At 34.3% G+C, this 19903-nt stretch overlaps 1 protein-coding gene across 1 annotated transcript in view; it reads left to right on the plus strand.

The window, feature by feature from the left end:
• The window catches only part of MALRD1 (MAM and LDL receptor class A domain containing 1), an 879021-nt gene that overhangs the window by 134627 nt on the left and 724491 nt on the right, over window positions 1-19903 (plus strand). Inside the window, exons 13-14 of the mRNA XM_074195229.1 lie at window positions 1197-1343; window positions 4995-5092. Of these exons, the coding sequence (XP_074051330.1) occupies window positions 1197-1343; window positions 4995-5092 (245 nt within the window). The remainder of the gene's footprint in view (window positions 1-1196; window positions 1344-4994; window positions 5093-19903) is intronic.

The raw sequence follows: 19903 nt of genomic DNA on the forward strand, positions 1-19903 counted from the left end.
AAATCCGGTCTCAGACACTTAATACTTACCTAGCTGTGTGGCCTTGGGCAAGCCACTTAACCCCATTTGCCTTGAAAAAAAAACCCTAAGAAAAAGTGGATATAGAAGTGAATGTTTCTGCAAATGTAACATTCCCTACTTGTAGTCTTTCAACAATATATTTCTTATTATCTTTTGAAGACTGGGACCAAGACTCGCTATCATGTTCAGTTTGACATATAAGCTAATCTTATACCCTAGGGCAGTTAAGTAGCATAATGGATAGTATGCTTGACCTGATATCAGGAAGACTCTTTTTCCTGAGTTCACATCTGGTCTCAGACACTAACTAGCTGTGTGTCCCTGGGTAAATCACTTAAACCTGTTTGCCTCATTTTCTTCTTCTGAAAAAAGAACTGGAGAAGAAAATGGCAAGCCACTCTAGTATCGTTGCCAAGAAAGCATCAAATGAAGTCATGAAGAGTCAAATGTGATAGAAACAACTGAAAACACTAAAATAAAGGGACCCCTCCTTTTTCATCTTTTCTGGACCTTGACTTTTAATTCACTGCTGAGCCCTCTGGAACCAGGCTGCCCAGTAGCTGGGCTGGTGGCTAGGTGAAGAAACAAAGAACATGAATTGTAAATACCCTCTAGAGTGTATTTTCTCTTAGTGATGAAGAGTAGATCCTTAACTAATATATTAACTTATATACTTGGAAGAAAAGTTGTGAGGAATAATAAAAACAAAACAAAAAACTTAGAAGGTATAATTCACCCACATTTCCCACTGACACATTTTTTTAAATGGATAAAACTGATAAATGAGAAAGCAAAGTGAGGTAAACAGTAAGGGACCTTATAGTTATGTCTCTAAAAAAAATTTTCCCTCACCAACACTCAACAATTTTGCTTTTGACAAACGAATTACTGGAAAGCTGTGAAGTTTCACCTAGTATCATTATATTTTAAAACAGGATCCTGCCAATTGAAATGTTATATGCCAGACTACTGAATGGAAAAATTTAGAAAACAGTGAAGTCTCACATAAACCATGACAAGCTTCAATGGGTATAGGGAACACTAATTGTGACTCAATGGTTAGAAAAGTCTTTTCAAATTTTATTTTATTTTTTTTACTCATAGTGAACCAGCTGTACTTCCCATATATGGTTCAATGCTAATGTTTTCCCATTTTTTTCCCTCCTTGGATCTAGCAAATTATACTATATGTAACTTTGAATCTGATTTTTGTGATTGGAAACCATTATGGACAAAGGAGTCACCTTGGAAAATATCAAAAGGATTACCTTCAAGAGAATTTGCTCTTCCTCTCACAGATCACACAATGAATAGTGAATATGGTAGGACTTTTGCATTTTTTCTCATGGTGAATTGAAATGAGAATGTGAGAAGTGAGAATGACTGTATTGAACATTTTTGTCATAAGTATGCAGAATCATGGTGAATAGTGGATCAGCCTTGGGCTTGAAGTCATAAAGGTCTGCATATAAATTGTGCCTTTCTACATTCATGAAAATCAAAATCCTACATGTATTTGAACATCTAACCATTGGAGCTATTTGAGCTTTATTTTGGTTTTTCTGATTTCCTTAATTGATCTCTACAAGGACCAATGAACATATATAATTTTCCTCAATATATAGAATTATATAGAAGTATAATATATATATATATACATATATATATATATATATATATATATAAAGTGTTCTTGTACTTCTAAAAGTTAAAGAAAAATCAATGCAGATAAAACTGGTATTGAAATTCTTTGTAGTAGTTTCAAATTATGAGATTTTGTTGAGATTGTTTTTCAGAGCCATTAAAAACCTAGAAAAACAAATAAAAATAGTTTAATCTTCCCTGGGAAAATAGTGATCAATATTTTAGCGCTGTCTATGTAACAATTCTGCAAATACTGGGGTGTAATTAAGCTATTTTTCATTTTTTTCCTTTTTTAAACAAACAACTCTTTTTAATCTACTTATTTTCACTAATTCCATAATTTTTCCACTTCCATATAAAACACTCTGCTTAGCATCTTAAAAGAAACTCATCAAATGTCAAAAGAAGTGATTGCTTAAACATTCCAAGAACTTCATTTTTTAAAAGTAGTCAATGCGAATTATGTTTTTGGAGTTTGTCATTCATTGTCTGTCCCCACTTAACATCATCCTGATTTTTTTCTTATGCCATTTCTAAAGAATATTTAAAAATAGCAGTTTTGATCCTGATATTAATAGCAACCACTAGAGACTATATAGATTGATCTGCAGTCTATTAGACTAACCCCATAAATTCAGCTAATTATGATATGACTAAGTTCTTAGTCTTTAGTCTTAGTCTTTATTTTGGTGCCAATAATCTTAGCACTATCATTTTGTGTCCATTTTGGAGTATTAAGAAGGTAGAGGTAGATTCAAGGCTACTCATAGTTGGATATAGATAACAGAAGAATATTTTATTTAGAAGCATGTTTTTCTATTAGTAGGAACCATTTTCCTCCACTAAAAACCAAGTCTATGATGTGATGAACCAATAATGCTGGCTCATCTGCAAAGAAAAACACATATAGAAAATGTCCTTCATCTATTCATTTAATGATTTTTTTTTTTCAGTGTGTGTTAGGGACACAAAAAATCATAATTGAAATAGTTTCTATCTTAAGGAAGTTGAAATAGTTTCTATCTTAAGGAATTTATATTTAAAGGGAGAAAAACAACATTCATAGAGTTTAGCAAGTAAGAGATAATTGAAGAGTTAGGGAAGTCAGGAAAGACTTCTTATAGGACATGAGGCCTTCCTTAAACCTTGAAGATTTCTATAGGTGAATTGAGGAAGGAGACTGAATTGCAGGAATGTAAGACCACCTGTGAAAAAGCATGGAGACTGGAGACCATCCATGATAAGCTTAGGATTTTAACAAACCAGCTTTTGTTAAACCAAGCTTTTGTTAAAAACTTGATGTGAACTAATTCTGCAGATGAAAAGAAAGGCAAAATCTGCCTTATTAGGAGCTCCTATTTTAACGGGAGGAGACAAGATGCACATAATTAGGTACTTGATGCTCTCTCTATATGTTATTTATATATATATATATATATATATATATATATATATATGTCTATATACATACACACTAAGATATCTATCATCTATCTATCTTTCTATGAAATTTTAAATACTTGTGTGTGTGTGTGTGTGTGTGTGTGTGTGTGTGTGTGTGTGTGTCTGTTTTGCTTTGGATGACAGCTAGAAATTTTCAGAGGTCAAACTGAAGAGATGGCAAGAATATGCGTTGTCTTCCTTGGGTATTCTTTGTTGATTCAGTTTATCCTAAAGGTTAAATGTCTAATTTTTTTGTAGTTTTAAACTGTCCAAGTAGGAATGTTATCAAACCTACCATTTTAGATTTCCAAGTTTAACATTTCATAGAGTCTTAGAGTTAGAGAGGGTCATTCTGGATCCTATAACTACAGATAATTATATAACCATAGAGATGACATAACTGCAGTTAATATATAACTATAAAAGCATAAAGTTAAAAAGGTTAGATTTAAAATCAAACAATGAATGATAATAGTTAAGAATAATTGGATATGTGTCCATGGAATATTACATAATTATTATGTATATAAGGTCATAGGAATCACTGAGGCCTTATTTTGAATATGGAAATTAAAACAGAATGAGAATAAGTGATTTATACAGAATCCTAACTGTTGTATAAGGTAGTATTTGAAATCAATTCTCTCCAACAGCAAGCCTGGTGTGTTTCCCCACTGGAAACACAGTCTGTTTAAGAATATATGCTTCTTTAGGTGTTTTTCTTTATATAACCAACAATCATGACAATTGATTGATATCTAGAGAGAGTAATAAATATTTATTGATTATTATCTTTTAATTTGAAATTCAAAACATAAGACTGATTTATCTAAATTCAGTTTCTATTGTTTTTATATGTGGGTCTTGGAATTCTCTCCCTCTACCCTACCAACTTTTAGTCCTCTTTCCTAGTTAAATAATTTTTCTTGGCTTTGAGATTTTTAAAAGAACTTTGAGTTTAGACCTATTATTTTCTAGAATAACTATGGGTGTTGCTGTTTCCCACCACAAGTAGGTTGGTTTAGTCCGTGGTGTTGCATATCAAATATAATAGTTCTGAATTTCTTTTTATTCTATTTAATTGTATTGACACATATCTATAAAAATTCAGAACACAGTTTTGTTCAGTCACAATGGCCAACTTGCCAAGTTGCCCATCAGAGTGTGCTTATCAAAGGGCAGGTTCAAGTCTCTGATGTTATTTTGCAAAGGAAGTTTCCACTATTCAGTGATGCTAACCCTGACAGCAGCCAAAGTATGTTAAGGCTGAAGATGATATAAGATGTTATCCTCTTCTACCTTTGACTTTAGCGCATCTGCTATAGTCAGAATCCCGAGGCAGTTATTTTGCCAAAGTTCAGATTAGATCTTTAATTAAGCTTTCATCCTCACTAGTGCAGACAACAATGTCAAGCTGGCAGGCCCCAGGAGAAAGGAAGTTTATTTCATTGGCTCATACCATTCAGAACTTTGTGAAGATGTTTAAAAAATAGAACCCTCATGGGAATTTCATAAGGGCAAGTTGAATATATAACAGTGAGTTTAGACACTTAATTTAATTTTGATTTCAAAGTCTATTTACAACACCAGTTGTCAGTGGAAAGCATTCTTTAGGGGTTCCAAATAAAAGTGTGTTTTTTGAAATCAATTAGACTTGATTCATATCAAAATTCTCAGTATTATTCATAAAATAAAATTGAAAGAAAGAATTTTTAGATATATGTGAGGCTTACTGGGGAATGAGTAGAAATATAATTTATGTCATATCTGAATAATGCAATAAATTAGATAGTTGGGAGGATTTAATGTTAGAGGAAAGAATTCTTGATTGTAAATGGATAGTAGTATAGTTTTAAGTGTCTCTAATACTCTCTTATTTATTTTAGGATCATTCATTTATTTTGGCACAGACCTACATCCTGGTGTGTCTCATCTTGGTGGTCCTTTCCTTTCTGGGTTACATCCTGCCTCTGCTCCCTGCCAGGTACCCAAATCTTTTCAATCACTGCTAACAAATCTAAGCCTCCAAAATTTAGCTAGTTACTTTATGTTTTCATAGTACTTTGTAATTTTATAAAATGGTTTCATTTCATTTGATCCTTATAAGAATTCGGGGAGTTAATACAATTTTAATATTTTTCATTTTTTCTTAGAAGAAGCTGAGAGAGATTGTAGCTCATCCTAAAATGACCCACATTATGGGGAATTGTGTGATTTCTTTTTGTTCCTCAACCTTCCTGCCATTCCAGGATACTATTTCTCAAAAAATATATACAATCTCTTTTTAGACACTGGGAAACAGTGGGAGTAATGCTAACTGTTGTAACGTTCTTTCCTTTAAACATTTCCCCCTTTTTCTGTTCTTTATATAATTTAAAATATGTCTATAATGTCAAAACAACAAAATGGTATGGTTAATTCAGTTGAACACCAGTAATTTCTCTCTCTCTCTCTCTCTCTCTCTCTCTCTCTCTCTCTCTCTCTCTCTCTCTCTCTCTCTCTCTCTCTCTCTCTCTCTCTCCTCTCTCTGTATTGGGCTAATCAAAACAACTGTTATAACAGAATCTAGATAGATCAATGAGAATTTTCTAGATTTTTAACTTCTCCACAAATCAATGAGCATTTAAGCTCTTCTATATGTGTAACATGGCTGTGCACTAGGATACAATGGCAAAAGTGAAAATCCATGCGTGCCTCAAGGTTATAGTATATGAGGGGGAAATATATATATATATATATATATATATATATATACATATATATTATATATATATGTTAATACATATTAACAATAATAGAGTAATATAATAAAAGCATTTATAGAGTACTTTAAAATTCAGAGGAAACTGAGGTAAGAAGTGATTAATTGATTCATCTATCAATCACAGAACTAGTAGTGTCTGAATCAGGATTTGAATGTGGGTCTTCCTGATTCCAGGAAAATAAAGAACACTTACAAAACAGATGCAAGGTAACACTTGGGGCCCAGAGAGAGAAAGGAGCTAGTAACTGGGGAGACCAGGAAAGGTTTCATATGAAGGGTGGAGGTGGATCTGCACAAAAAAAGGAAACCAGGGATTCCAAGAAGCAGAGACTCATTCAAAGTGGTCAGATTAATAATCATGTCTAACCAAATACATTTTCTCATCTAGTTCCTAGCTCCCACAAACTCTTGAGCTCTCTAGAATAAGCTCAACCCCCCCCATTGTTTTGGGGACATTTAATTTACTGGTCAGTAACTTTCACTCTCCTTCTTTCCTGTCATCACTTAGCCTGGCACAAGGTGGTAAAATCAGAAAACCATCAAGAGATCAATAGTTGTCACTTTCCACCTCATTGCCCAGACTCCAGGGGTTGAAAGGAATCATTCAGGCATCACTAGAGATCTATTGGGCATCAGTAGGAGTTGCAAATCAGATTAGTTTCAGAATTCAATGTAGAACAAAGAGAAATGAGATTTTACCCCCCATTCCCCCATTCTATTTCCCCAGGATGTCTTCCTTTAACCTTCTTATTTCCTATTGCAGTGTCTGCGTTAGATGGTGCCTAACCCTGCTTCTTTCCTACCTCAATCTAGCCAAGCTCTCCTGTTTCAGGGAATTGGTAAACCTACCTTTAAATAACCCAGGACCACTTAACTTATTGGTAATGCGCTTCATGAAAATGGATATAAATGCTATTATTATTTTCCTTTAGGTACACAGAGACAGGTAGCGGAAAAGTAGATAGGGTGTCGGTACTGGCGTCAGGAAGACATGGGTGAAAATAATGTAGACAACTCACTGGCCATGTGATCCTGCCCAAGTCTCTTCATTTCCGGTCATCTCCATTTCTTCAGCTTTAAAATAGAGATGATAATAATAATAATAATAATAGCATCTGTCTCCAAGAGTTGTGACAATCAAGTGAGATAATTTTAAGCAGCTTATAGTTAATAATAAAGACTTCTTTCCTCCTCTCCTTGCTTTCCTTCATTTCTCCCCTCCCCCTTCCTCACTCCTTCCCTCTATCCCTCTATTCCTTCCAACTTTCCTCCCTTCTTTAATAAATATGTTTTGGAAATCTAAGCATCTTAAGAGACAACCTGAATGTCAGTGACTAGGAGAATCCCTCTTCTCAAACCTGTTAACAAAACATGAGAGGTTGGTAGAAATGCATAGGCCCTCTAAGAGATGATCCATGAGAGACAACAAGAGTTTTTAAAGATTTTTCACTCACTGTGTTCTGATGGCAATTCATTTAAATCATAGGATCAGAGATTTCAAACTAGAATGAGTCTTATAATTCATCTTGTCCAGGTCTCTCAATTTACAGATGAGGGAAAAGCTTCAGAGCAGAAAAATGAGTGACTAGTGGTTCTAGAGTTAGAACTAGAGTTCTAAGTGGAAGAGCCATGATTCAACTCTGATTTCCTATTCCAAATGTAGTATATCCATTTCACTACGCTGCCTCTCTCAGGTCACTAAATTTCAATATTTTAAAAGTTTAACATATTTGTTGCCACTTTGGATCAAAATGTAGGACTTAACCACCAACATTAAAAAAATACTTTAAGTGCTCCCTTTAGCAAGAAATGGACTAAATCTGGAATGATATGGAGAGGAGAAGTACATTCCCCTAGTAAGGATGAAACATAAATGAAATATTTCATATTTTTATAAAAGTGGATATGTGACATACCATAGTCAAGTCAACAGTAGTATTGTAACATTTTTTTTTAGGTTTTTGCAAGGCAAATGGGGTTGTCTTGCCCAAGGCCACACAGCTAGGTAATTATTAAGTGTCTGAGACTGGATTTGAACCCAGGTATTCCTGACTCCAGGGCCAGTGCTTTATCCACTATGCCACCTAGCTGCCCATGGAATTAAATATTTTTTATTCAGTTGTTAAAGTCATGTCCAACTTTTCATGATCCCATTTGTGGTTTCCTCGACAAAGATTCTGGAGTGGTATGACATTTACTTCTCCAGCTCATTTTACAGAGGCAAACAGGGTTAAATGACTTGCCTAGCATCACCCTCCTAGTAAGTACTTGAGGCTAGATTTGAACTCAGGAAGATGAATCTTATTCACTTGGAGTCAGAGAACTTGCTTATTTTCTTATAGTTATGGTGAAGTCCCTTGGCTTCAATTTTCTTGTATAAATAAAGGAAAGGATTTGGATTAAATGACTTCTTAATCTAGCTCTAAAATCATGCTCCTATGATCCTTTTACACTTTTCTGAATCCTTCTGGAGAAGGTGACTGCCTGCTGCCTTTTCTTTCTACTAGAAAGATTAGACCTATTTACAGTTGGGTTAGGGTTAATTTCATAGTGCTGCACTGTTTACTCTTTGGGGGAAAGCAGCATGGGTTTTATTGGCAGTCTGGGACAATATTTGAGGACTGGAATTCATTTGATAAATGCTCTTTGATTTAAAATTGCCTACTCATATAGATATTTATATGTATATATATATATATATTATATAAACTAATACATGCCTCCATAAACTTATATAGTATCATATATTATATCACCATGTGTTAATAAATGTTCTATATTATTTTGTAATGTGCTTATCCTATATAGGTTTGTGGCTTGTTTTGGTGTAAAAGTTCCAGTAAAAAATGAACATTCTTAAGCAAAACCAGTAATTAGCTTTCCTAGTCAGTCATAATAATCAGAACATGCTGTTAATAGCTGTCCTTCCTAAACAATAGATATAACTCATTATTAAAAGTTGTAGAGGGGCAGAATGATAAGCAAAATATCATCCCTTGATCCAACGAAAACTTTCATTAGATGATTAGGTCATTTTTCTCCTATAGTAAGCAACATACAAACCAATAGAGTTAAGGTTTTCTTTGTAAGGATTTTGAGAGAATATGGGCATTTTTTTGAAGCTAGTTCTCCAAGTGCATGATTTTAGGATCATTTTGCAAGGCTTGCCCTAACTTGTTGTATGGGCCCCCCTTCCATTAACACACACACATGTTCTGTTAGTAATCAGTCTTCAAGATGTCGGCCCTCATTTACAAGCTACAGCACTGCACCACCTTTGGTCTCTGGTGGAAACTTGGCATTTTTCCTTGGAATAGCCAGGAGGTAGGAGGATTAGGCCATCTGGCATCCTGAAACTAATCATTTTGGGTGGGACTTGATTCACATTTGCTCGTTTTTTGTTAGTGAACTAGAAAATTTGAAATGAGGTAGTTAATAAGCCTATAGTCATTTGTAGAGCTTCTCTATTTGGGATACTGTACAAATTACAAAAGGTTTGTCCTATAGGAACTTAAAACAAGGCTGAGGGTATAAAATTAATGGGCTATTGTATTGCCGTGTATTGGGAACAGTTAGCAATGATTGGAATTTTATTGAAATGGTGAATGAAGGAGAAATAATATTTTTTTGCTTAAAAATAAAATGAATGGGTTCTTTGTAATTGTTTTGGTACATAATTGAATAACTGGCAAAGCAAGACTGAGAGAAAAATCTGCATAAGCAGACTGAGGTATTTTACACTGTTCTGTCTTGTCTGATGGGGCTAGAACCAAAAACTTGAGGATGAGAATGAGATTGAGATGAGATAAAAGAATGTGCCCAAGGTCAAATAGCTAGGAAGGGCAAGAATTGGGAGCAGAACATAATTATCTGTAGTGTTCTTTTCACTATACCATTTCAGTCTTAATGATGTTGATAAGAAACAATGTTGGTATGAAGCTATGTTGACATGTATTGAAGGAGTGAGTAGAGGGCAGAACTGCAATGGATGAAGTTGACTAAATTGAAGGAAAAAAAGTAGGAAGAAGAGCAAATGGAAGGAGAAAAGAAAGAAACAAGCATTTTTATTTTAACTGATTTTTTAAAATCATAAAAATTTTGTTTCAGTATTTTTTAAATTACATTTAAAGATACTTTTCAACATTCATTTTTATAAGATTTTGAGTTCCATAGTTCTCTCCCTCCCTCCTCCCCACAACAACAAGCAACCTACTTTGGGTTATTCATATGCAGTCATGGCAAATATGTCTCTATATTAGTCATGTTGTGAAAGAAGAATCAGAACAAAAGGGAAAATATTATCAGTGCTAAGCACTTTGCAAGTATTATCTCAGTTGAACTGCACAACAACCCTGTGAGATAGATGCTGTAATTATACCCATTTTTCAGACAAAGAAACTGAGGCAGGCAAATGCTAAGTGACTTGCCTAGTCAAATATCTAGCAGCTAGTCAGTGATTGAGGATTTGAACTCAGGTCTTACATATCTGACCAAGCTCAGCAAACTATTTACTCCCTAGTTGCATATTGAATAAATTTGTTATATTATTTCTTGTCAAAAAAGATTATATGCATTGAATGATCAATTAATAAATAAAATAAAGAAATAATAATTAATTAATAAATAATAAATATAAAACACTTTGTGAATGTTAAGTATTATATAAATATTAGCTTTCATTATTAAAAGTGATAATATTTATTTTTATTAGTTTTTCTAAAGTGGCAGATTTATCAGATAGCTGATAGCCATCATTGATCCAGCCTTGATGGAGTAAGATTGGATTAATTAGGAGCATTGCTTCCTTGAGACACATGTCTTTCACACAATAATACCTAGTCAAATAGTGAATCAATAAGAAAGCAGAAAGGGAGGTGAAAAAAATGAGAGGGGCAGCAATGTACATTAATAGTGCAGAAGCAGTGAAAATAATGAGGGTGAAAAACATGAGTTGAATTTTGGGGCTTTAAGTCAATCATCTCTAAAGATCAATGGACCTACAGCTTAGGCCAGTATTCTGAGGGTTCCATTCTTTTCTGTGTTCTTTGGTCAAGGGTTTTTATCAAGAAATCCCTTTCTATTAAGGGTAGAGGTTACAGGGCCATGGGATTCAAGGATCTCAGTGTCTATGGTATCAAGTATTTTTTCCACTTTTTACTGAGGGAACTTTCTGGATAGGTCTGGAATCAGCAAATAGTGTTTCTAAGCAGAGCAGGAATCTGATTTTTTTGAGATGGCCATTTCAGTGAAATGGTGGGAGCAGGAGCCTATTTCAAAGACATAAGAGACTTGAACAAATGATTGAGGTATAGGTAAAAAAGGAATATCAAAATAAAATAAAGCAAAGCAAAAGAATGGGGTAGGAAATTCAATAACATAGAGTCAGAGGAAGGCAAAAGCTAACAACAATGAGCTAGACACCAAAGGAGAACATTTCAGCAAGTGTAAATAGGTGAGGATATAGGAAAGGATACAATTTATCTGGAGTGAGGAATAAATAGTCAAATGAATGAGCTAAAGCTGCAAGAGTGGGACCAGATTACAGAAGGTTTTAAATATCAGGCCTGGAGTTGAATTTTTCAGAACTCAATAGGGAATGATGCAAACCTTTAGGCAGAGGGATGGCCAAGGACAGCTATTTGAAGAAATAGAATTAGTTTGACAGCTTTGTGAATCATGAGTTAGAGAAGAAAGTGAAGTGGAGCTTGGGAAAATCTATAGGAAAGCAAATATGTTATTAATCCAAGTTGGGTGGAGTGATAGACTACACTTGATTTTTCTTTTTTTTAGGTTTTTGCAAGGCAGTGGGGTTAAGTGGCTTGCCCAAGGCCGCACAGCTAGGTAATTATTAAGTGTCTGAAGCCGGATTTGAACTCAGGTACTCCTGACTCCAGGGCCGATGCTCTATCCAATGCGCCACCTAGCTACTCCATGGGGCAATGATTTTTTTTAATGGGAAATAGATATTAGACATATTGGGAGGTGAGGGAAATCAAATTCATGCAATGAAAATGAGAGAGTAAGTAGAAAAATGAGTATCATTAATAGAAATAATGAAGTTAAAAGGAAGGGAGATTCAGGGAGAAAGGTAGTAAGGTCAGTTTTTGTCCTCTTGAGTTGAATGTGCTGTCAATAAATCAATCTTAGCTATGAATATATCCTTTAGGTCCCTGGAGATGTGGTTTTGGAACTTACAAGAGAGACCAGAGTTAGAAGTTCAGAATGGGTAGTCATTTATTAGATGTATAGATATTGATTAGTTATTGTCCTTTATTCCCAAAGAGGTCCAAAATGACATCCTTATGTTGGAGTCAAGGTACAGTATGTTGGACTATGGCTGCTCAGACCAATATGATCTCAGAAGTCTCTATCACAGGTCAGACATAAATAGTTCATATGATTATTGGATCGAGATGACTTTAAGTTTGCACAACTCATATTTCTTAAGAGCTGCAATTCTTCTTCACTCATAGAGCACAGCGCCTTCTTTGATGAGGGCATGCCATGCTGGGTGGTCCTATGTTGGTATCTCCTATTTTTACAATTAATGCCAAAGTCCTTTAGTGAGACCTTGAGTGTGTCCTTGTGTTTCTTCTGCTGTCTACCATGTGGCACAAATATGTAGAAGTCATGGAAATGGAGTACAGGAGACTGCCAAAGAAAAGAGTAATAATAATAATAATAATAATAATAATAATAATAATAATGATGATGATGATGATATAAATAGCCTGCTTTTATATAGTGCTTTAAGGTTTGCAAAGCATTTTAAAAACATTTTATTTTATTCTCACAACGTGGGAAGATAGGTGCTATTTATTGTCCCTATTTCACAGTTGGGAAACTAAGGTAGAGAAGTCAAGTGACTGACTTAGGGTTGTATAATCAGAAAGTTTCTGAAGCTTGAGATAAGAGCAAAGTATAGAACAATTATAAATATCCACCATGAGGAAATGGGAAAAAGAAAAACATTCAATAATGGAGAAAAAAAGAACCCTTATCAAGATAGCAGGAAAAACAGGAGATTGGAATATATTTGAAGTCAAAGGGAAAGAGTGTGTCCAGAAAGGGGAGTAGCCAACAATGTCAAAACTCTATAGAGATCAAAGAGTGGGAGGATTTTTAGGAAACCTTTTGCATTTTCTGATTAGATCACTGGTATCTTTCAAACAGTGGGGTGTGGAGTCAGCTGGGAAGGAGTAAGATGTGGATATTTTCAAAAGTTTGAAAGGAATAGGAGATGTGGGATCTAATAGCTGGTCAGAATTAGAGTCATGGGAAACCTGAGCATTATTTTCAGTCAGCTAGACTTTAGTACAATGGACAAAATGAGTACCTTGCACTGCTTCGCACCAAAGCCTTATCACTTTATCATACATTTTTGGTTGGTAAATAATGGGCTCTACCATGAGCCAATACATTTCTACACTTTATGGAAATGTTGATATGATCAATCACTGTCCATGGCAGCTGCTCTAGCAATGGTGTAAGTAAAAAACTGTATTTGGCATCTCTCCATCTCTCAAATATGCCAATATTCAGATAGTGATTACTGACTGGACAGGGTCTTGGAAGATGTAACTACAAAAGAATTTACTGGTGTTTTCTGAACTTCTCAGTGGGTGGTTAGAAAGAAAGGGAAACTAACTTCATTCAGTTAGAAGGAGTTGTCACTGATAAGAACTGTTTTTCCCCCAACCCCCCCCCCAACTGTTTTATTTAGAAACAATTCCATTTCTGTTTTATTGGCATCAAATATAGGAAAATAGAACTCTCACCCATGGAACATGGGACTAATAAAAAGCCTATGCATGAACCTTTTAAGATTTTGGATTCTTGACAAAATGAGGAAGTTATTCTTAGAATTAAAAAAAAAATGTCAGGCCATGCTTTTAGAGGGGGTTTTAATGCTCTACTTGCCATATTTAAATGGATTTAAAGAATTAGATGCAGAATTGTATGACTATGGATACAATTTACAGTAAAACATAATAGTATAATAGGAATAACAAACTATTTTTTCAAAATTATTATAGAAGCAGTTTACTGATTTTGGTAAATTTTTGACTGATTTTTTTCCCTTTGGATTTATATTCAGTAGGGTATAGAGCTATATAACTTTAAAATTTCATTCTTTTTGGGGGAAGAAATGACTTGTATGGATGATATTCGATTGATAGCAACATAGGGAGTCATACCTGAAATGGCAAAAAAAAAAAAAAAAGGAAAAGAAAACAGTGAGTGCTGAGGGATTAGAAAGAAACTTTCAGGTTATGAGGAGAATACATGAAATTGCTTAGAAATACTGAGAGAGGGGATGAAGTGGAAACTAATATCACTGAAGTGCAATAAAGAAAGGTGTATTCTTCCTAGATAATTACAATAATGAAACAATATACTAAAACTTATGGGATACAGACAAGGCAGTTATCAGGGGATATATTATATCTTTAAATACTTACATGGATAAATTAGAGAAAGAAGAAATCAATGAACTAAACATGCAACTAAAAAAGTTAGAGAAAGAACAAATTAAAAATCCTCAATTAAATATCAAATTAGAAATTCTAAAAATTAAATGAGAATTTACTCAAATCAATAGATAGAAAACTATTGAACTAATAAATAAACCCAAGAGTTGGTTTTATGGAGAGAACAATAAAATTGATAAACCTGTAGTTAATTTGATTAAAAAAAGAAAGAAGAGAACCAAATTGCTAGTATCATAAATGAAAAAGGTGAACTCACCACCAATGAGGAGGAAATTAAAGTAATAATTTGGAATTATTTTGTCCAACTGTATGCCAATAAATTTGATAATCTAAGTGAATTGGATGGATACTTACAAAAATATAAGTTGCCCAGGTTAAATGAAGAGGAAATTAAATACCTAAATAACCCTATCTCAAAAAAAAGGATTTCAGCAAGCTATTATTGAACTCCCTAAGAAAAAATTTCCAGGGCCAGATGGATTCAGAAGTGAGTTCTATCAAACATTTTAGGAACAATTGGTTCCAATTCTATATAATCTCTTTGGAAAAATAGGTTAAGATGGAACTCTGCCTAACTCTTCCTATGACACCAATATGGTGCTGATACCTAAACCAGGAAGTGTCAAAACAGAGAAAGAGAATTATGGACCTATCTCCCTGATGAATATAGATGCCAAAATCTTAAAATCTTAGCAAAATGATTACAGCAAGTTATCACTGTGATAATACATCATGACTAACTAGGATTTATGCCAGGAATGCAAGGTTGGTTCAATATTAGGAAAACTGTTAGTATAATTATTTATATCAATAACAAGTCTATCAGAAACCATATGATTATATCAATAGATGTTGAAAAAATACAACACCCATTCCTATTAAAAACATTAGAGAGCTAGGAATGAATAGATTGTTCCTTAGAATGATAAGCATTATCTATCTGAAACCATCAACAAGCATTATATGTAATGGGGATAGGCTAGAGGCATTCCCAATAAAATCAGGGGTGAGAGGAGGATGCCCATCATCACTACTACTATTCAATATTGTGTTAGAAATGGTAGCTTCAGCAATAAGAGAAGAAAAAGAAATTGAAGCAATTATAATTGGGAAGGAAGAGACAAAACTCTCCCTCTGCAGATGATATGATGGTCTACCTAGAGAAGTTCAGTAAATCATCTAAAAACTACTAGAAACAATTTGCAACTTTAGGAAAGTTGCAGGATATAAAATAAACCCTCACAAATCCTCAACATTTCTACATACGACTAGCAAGACACAACAGCAAGAACTTGAAAGAGAAATCCCATTCAAAGTAACATCTGGTATTGGCTAAATAGAGTGGTGGATCAGTGGAATAGACTAGGTGCAATAGCAGGAAATGATTGCAGTAATCTGTTGTTTGATAAACCCAAAGAGTCCAGCTATTGGGATAAAAACTCTCTCTTTGATATAAACTTTTGGAAAATTGGAAGTTAGTATGGCAGAAACTTTAATTAGACCAACACCTCACACCTTATACCAAGATAAGAACAAAATGAATACAGGATTTACACAAAAACAACAGTATTATAAGCAAACTAGGAGATCAAGGAATAGTTTTCCTGTTAGATCTATGGAAAGGGAAGCAGTTTGTGACCAAAAAAGAGATGGATAACATCATTACAAGCAAACTAGATAATTTTGATTACCTTAAATTAAAAAGCTTTTGCACAGACAAAACCACTGTGACCAGGATCAAAAGAAATGTAATAAATTGGGAAACAATTTTTATAACTAGTATTTCTGACAAAGGACTCATTTCTAAAATATATACAGAATTGAGTCAAATTAAAAAAAAATAAGCCATTCTCCAATTAACAAATGGTCAAAGGATAAACAAAGTCAATTTACTGATGAAGAAATCAAAGCGATCCAGAGTCATATGAAAAAAATGATCTAAATTATTACTTATTAGAAAAATGCAAATTAAAGCATCTCTGAGGTATCACCTCACACCTCTCGGACTGGTCAATAGGACAAGAAATGACAATTATCAATGTTGCAAGGTATGTGAGAAATCTGGGACACTAATACATTGTTGGTGGAGCTGTGAACTCATCCAACCTTTCTGGAGAGCAATTTGTAATTATACCCAAAGGGCCATAAAAATGTGCATACTCTTTGATCCAGCAATACCACTATTGGGTCTATACCCAGAAGAGATCATGAAAAATGGTAAAAACATCACTTGTACAAAATTATTCATAGCAGCTCTGTCTGTGTTGGCAAAGAATCAGAAATTGAATGAATTTCCTTCAATTGGGGAATAGTTAAACAAATTGTGGTATAGGCATGCTATGTAACACTGTTGTTCTATTAGAATCCAAGAGGGATGGGAATTCAGAGAAGCCTGGAGGGATTTGCAAGAACTAATGCTGAGCAAGATGAGTGGAGCCAGAACATTGTACACCGTAACAGCAACATAGGGTTGATGATCAATTTTAATGGACTTGCTCATTCCATCAGTGCAATTAATCAGGAACAATTTTGGGTTATCTGTAATGGAGAATACCATCCTTATCCAGAGAAAGAACCATAGAGTTTGAGCTAAGACCAAAGACTATTACCTTTAATTAAAAAAAAAAACACGTTATCTTATTATTTAATTTTGCTATCTTTTTATATTTTTTCCTTAAGGATATGATTTTTCTTTCAACACATTCAACTCAGATCAATGTATACCATGGAAACAATGTAAAAACTAACAGACTGCCTTCTGTGGGGGGTGAGGGGAGGGAAACGAGATTAGGGGAAATATTGTAAGATTCAAAAATAAATAAAATAATTAAACAAAGAAACGTGGAGAATTTCATAATAGAAGTTAAATAATAATTGATGAGAGAAAAATGAAATTAACTTTCCAAATTTTGTTATTCAGTCATTACAATTACTTCTGACTCCTCGTGATCCCATTTGGGGTTTCTTTGGTAAAGATACTAGAATGTTTTATCATTGTTTTTCCCAGCTAATTTTACTGATGAGGAAACTGAGTCAAAGAGTTTAAAGTGACTTGCCCAAAAGTTACATAGCTAGTAAGTCTCTGAGATCAAATTGGAACTCTTGTCTTCTTTCCTCTAGGCTAGGTTCTCTATCCTCTGAACTATCTATCTGTTCAAACTTCCAAATAATGACTTGCAAAGTGCTAAGTGGTTACTTCCTCTTAGGGCTATTTATTTATTTTTTTGATAGCCTTGGGAGTAACAATGCTTACTTTTTGAAAGCAGAAGGAAAATACAACATCTAAGATTTTGTGATTTTAGGAACTTTGTCTCATCCACCAACTAAAATATGTGGTCTCATACAGCATGAAGTCTCCTGCATTTTCTGACTTGTACATGTCAACCTAATTGGCTATTTTTGCTTTAAAAGTAAAAGGATATATATATTCCCCTTTTTAGAAAATTCTGGAAATTCTGGAACGGGTAGAGGCAATTAAAAGTTTTAAAAGGCTTTTAAGCTTCACATTTTCCCCTCTAGAATATGATAATAGGTCTTCATTTTTTAGAAATTATGAAACCACTTGAAGTTCTTCGCAACACATCCAAAGGCCAAGCACCTGTGACAATTATAATCTTGTATTTAAACCTTTTGGGAAATGGTAGCAAGTTGCCTTTATTAATTGTGTTTTGATTAATTTCTTTTTAGTGAGTTAGTCATAGAACTCAACTCATTTTATGTGAAAGAAAATGAGGAAAATATTCTTTAAAACTGAAGTGTATTGGGCAGTGGATAGAGCACTGGCCCTGGAGTCAGGAGTACCTGAGTTCAAATCTGGCCTCAGATACTTAAACATTATCTAGCTGTGTGGCCTTGGGCAAGCCACTTAACCCCATTTGCCTTGCAAAAAAACTCTTAAAAAACCCTGAGCAGTATGATGTTTTAAATGGTCACTTTAAACTAGCATACTTTTAATTTTTTTATTCTACTTTATTTCTTCTACTTTCAGAAAGCCTGCCTTCTCATTTAAAACATGTTTGCTGTTTTTATTTTAGTTAATTGGAGGCAAATGTGACTGTGTAAGGTGAATTGGATTCAAACAATGGTGTGCATTGGAAGAATAAGCTATATTTTTCAATAGAAGGAATCTGAGAGGAGCCAAGAAAATTCTCTTGTGTATCGATTAACTCCATGAATAGAAATTTCATGGCATACATATGCCCCTAGGGGTTGGAGCCAATGGGTGTAGTATGGTACTTCACTAAGCCCCAGTAGAACTGGTCTATGTATACTTCTGCTGCCAAGTCTGCTTTATCTTTTAACAGAACTGGATGGATGGAACATTCAGTGATTTGGGGTCCTTTTTGAGTGGACTGTGGTTACATAACTACAATCTCAGCCTCTGAATTTCTAAACTGGGTTTTTATCTGACTATGCCACTTTGTAGATAAGGTCTGGGGAGGAAGTAGATTGAAGTTATTAGTCTGCAAAAATCTTTGAAATAAAAGACTTCATTGATTCCAGTATGTTAATAAAGACACACCCAGAAAGAGACTGCCCATTGCCATGCATACTTAAACATTTATAAATGCAAACTATGAATAATTGCCAAATAAAGGAAGGCAGGTTCAGTGGTGGTGATTTCAGAGGGTCAGGTAGGATACTCTGGTACTATGAAAACTTGAAAATAACTTTATTTTAGCAGGTTCATTTTATTTTATCAAGTTCTCATGAATATTACTTAACTGATTAAAAAAGATCCTTTGTATCTTTGGGAATACTTCCATTGATTGCAGGACTATGATCATTTCTTTGTCCTATGCAGAAATAAGTTCAAATGGGACACTCTGGGCAATAGCAGTAATTAATCCCCCTTTGTTCTCAGCAGTCCCTAAGTTAGAGGAGTTTTGCTTATTAATTGCCAACTTTCTAGGTAGATTTCAACTGAGATGGTCCTGGGTGGAAGAAAGGGAATATTCTTTATTCCTTTGATGGAGTTGTTAGTTCCTAATCTATATTTGTCTTTCACATAAAATGAACAAACACATTCAAATAGTCCCTGCTTTAATAGGACTAAAATCTTACTCTACCAGTTAGAATGTTAACAATGCATTAAGCATTCGTGTTGCTTTACTATAAATATTAATGTACCATTTATACCATAGTCTCACTTGGGGTAGCTAGATGATACAGAGAGGCCAAACTTAAAGTCAAGAAAGTATGAGTTCAGGAGCGGCTAGGTGGCGTAATGGATAAAGCACTGGCCCTGGAGTCAGGAGTACCTGGGTTCAAATCCATCCTCAGACCCTTAATAATTACTTAGCTGTGTGGCCTTGGGCAAGCCACTTAACCCCGTTTGCTTTGCAAAAACCTAAAAAAAAGGAAAAAAAAAGAAAGTATGAGTTCAAATGTGGCCTTAGATAGTTCCTAGGGGTCTGGGCAAGTCACTCCACTTCAATTTCTTCTTTAAAATAATGGTTGGTAATAGCATCTGTCTTCCAGAGTTGTGAGGAGTGAAGATCAAATGAGGTAGTAATTGTAGTAAACAAATTGTTTAGTC

The sequence above is a fragment of the Macrotis lagotis genome, chromosome 7, assembly GCF_037893015.1.
Source record: "Macrotis lagotis isolate mMagLag1 chromosome 7, bilby.v1.9.chrom.fasta, whole genome shotgun sequence".
Taxonomy (NCBI): Eukaryota; Metazoa; Chordata; class Mammalia; order Peramelemorphia; family Peramelidae; genus Macrotis; species Macrotis lagotis.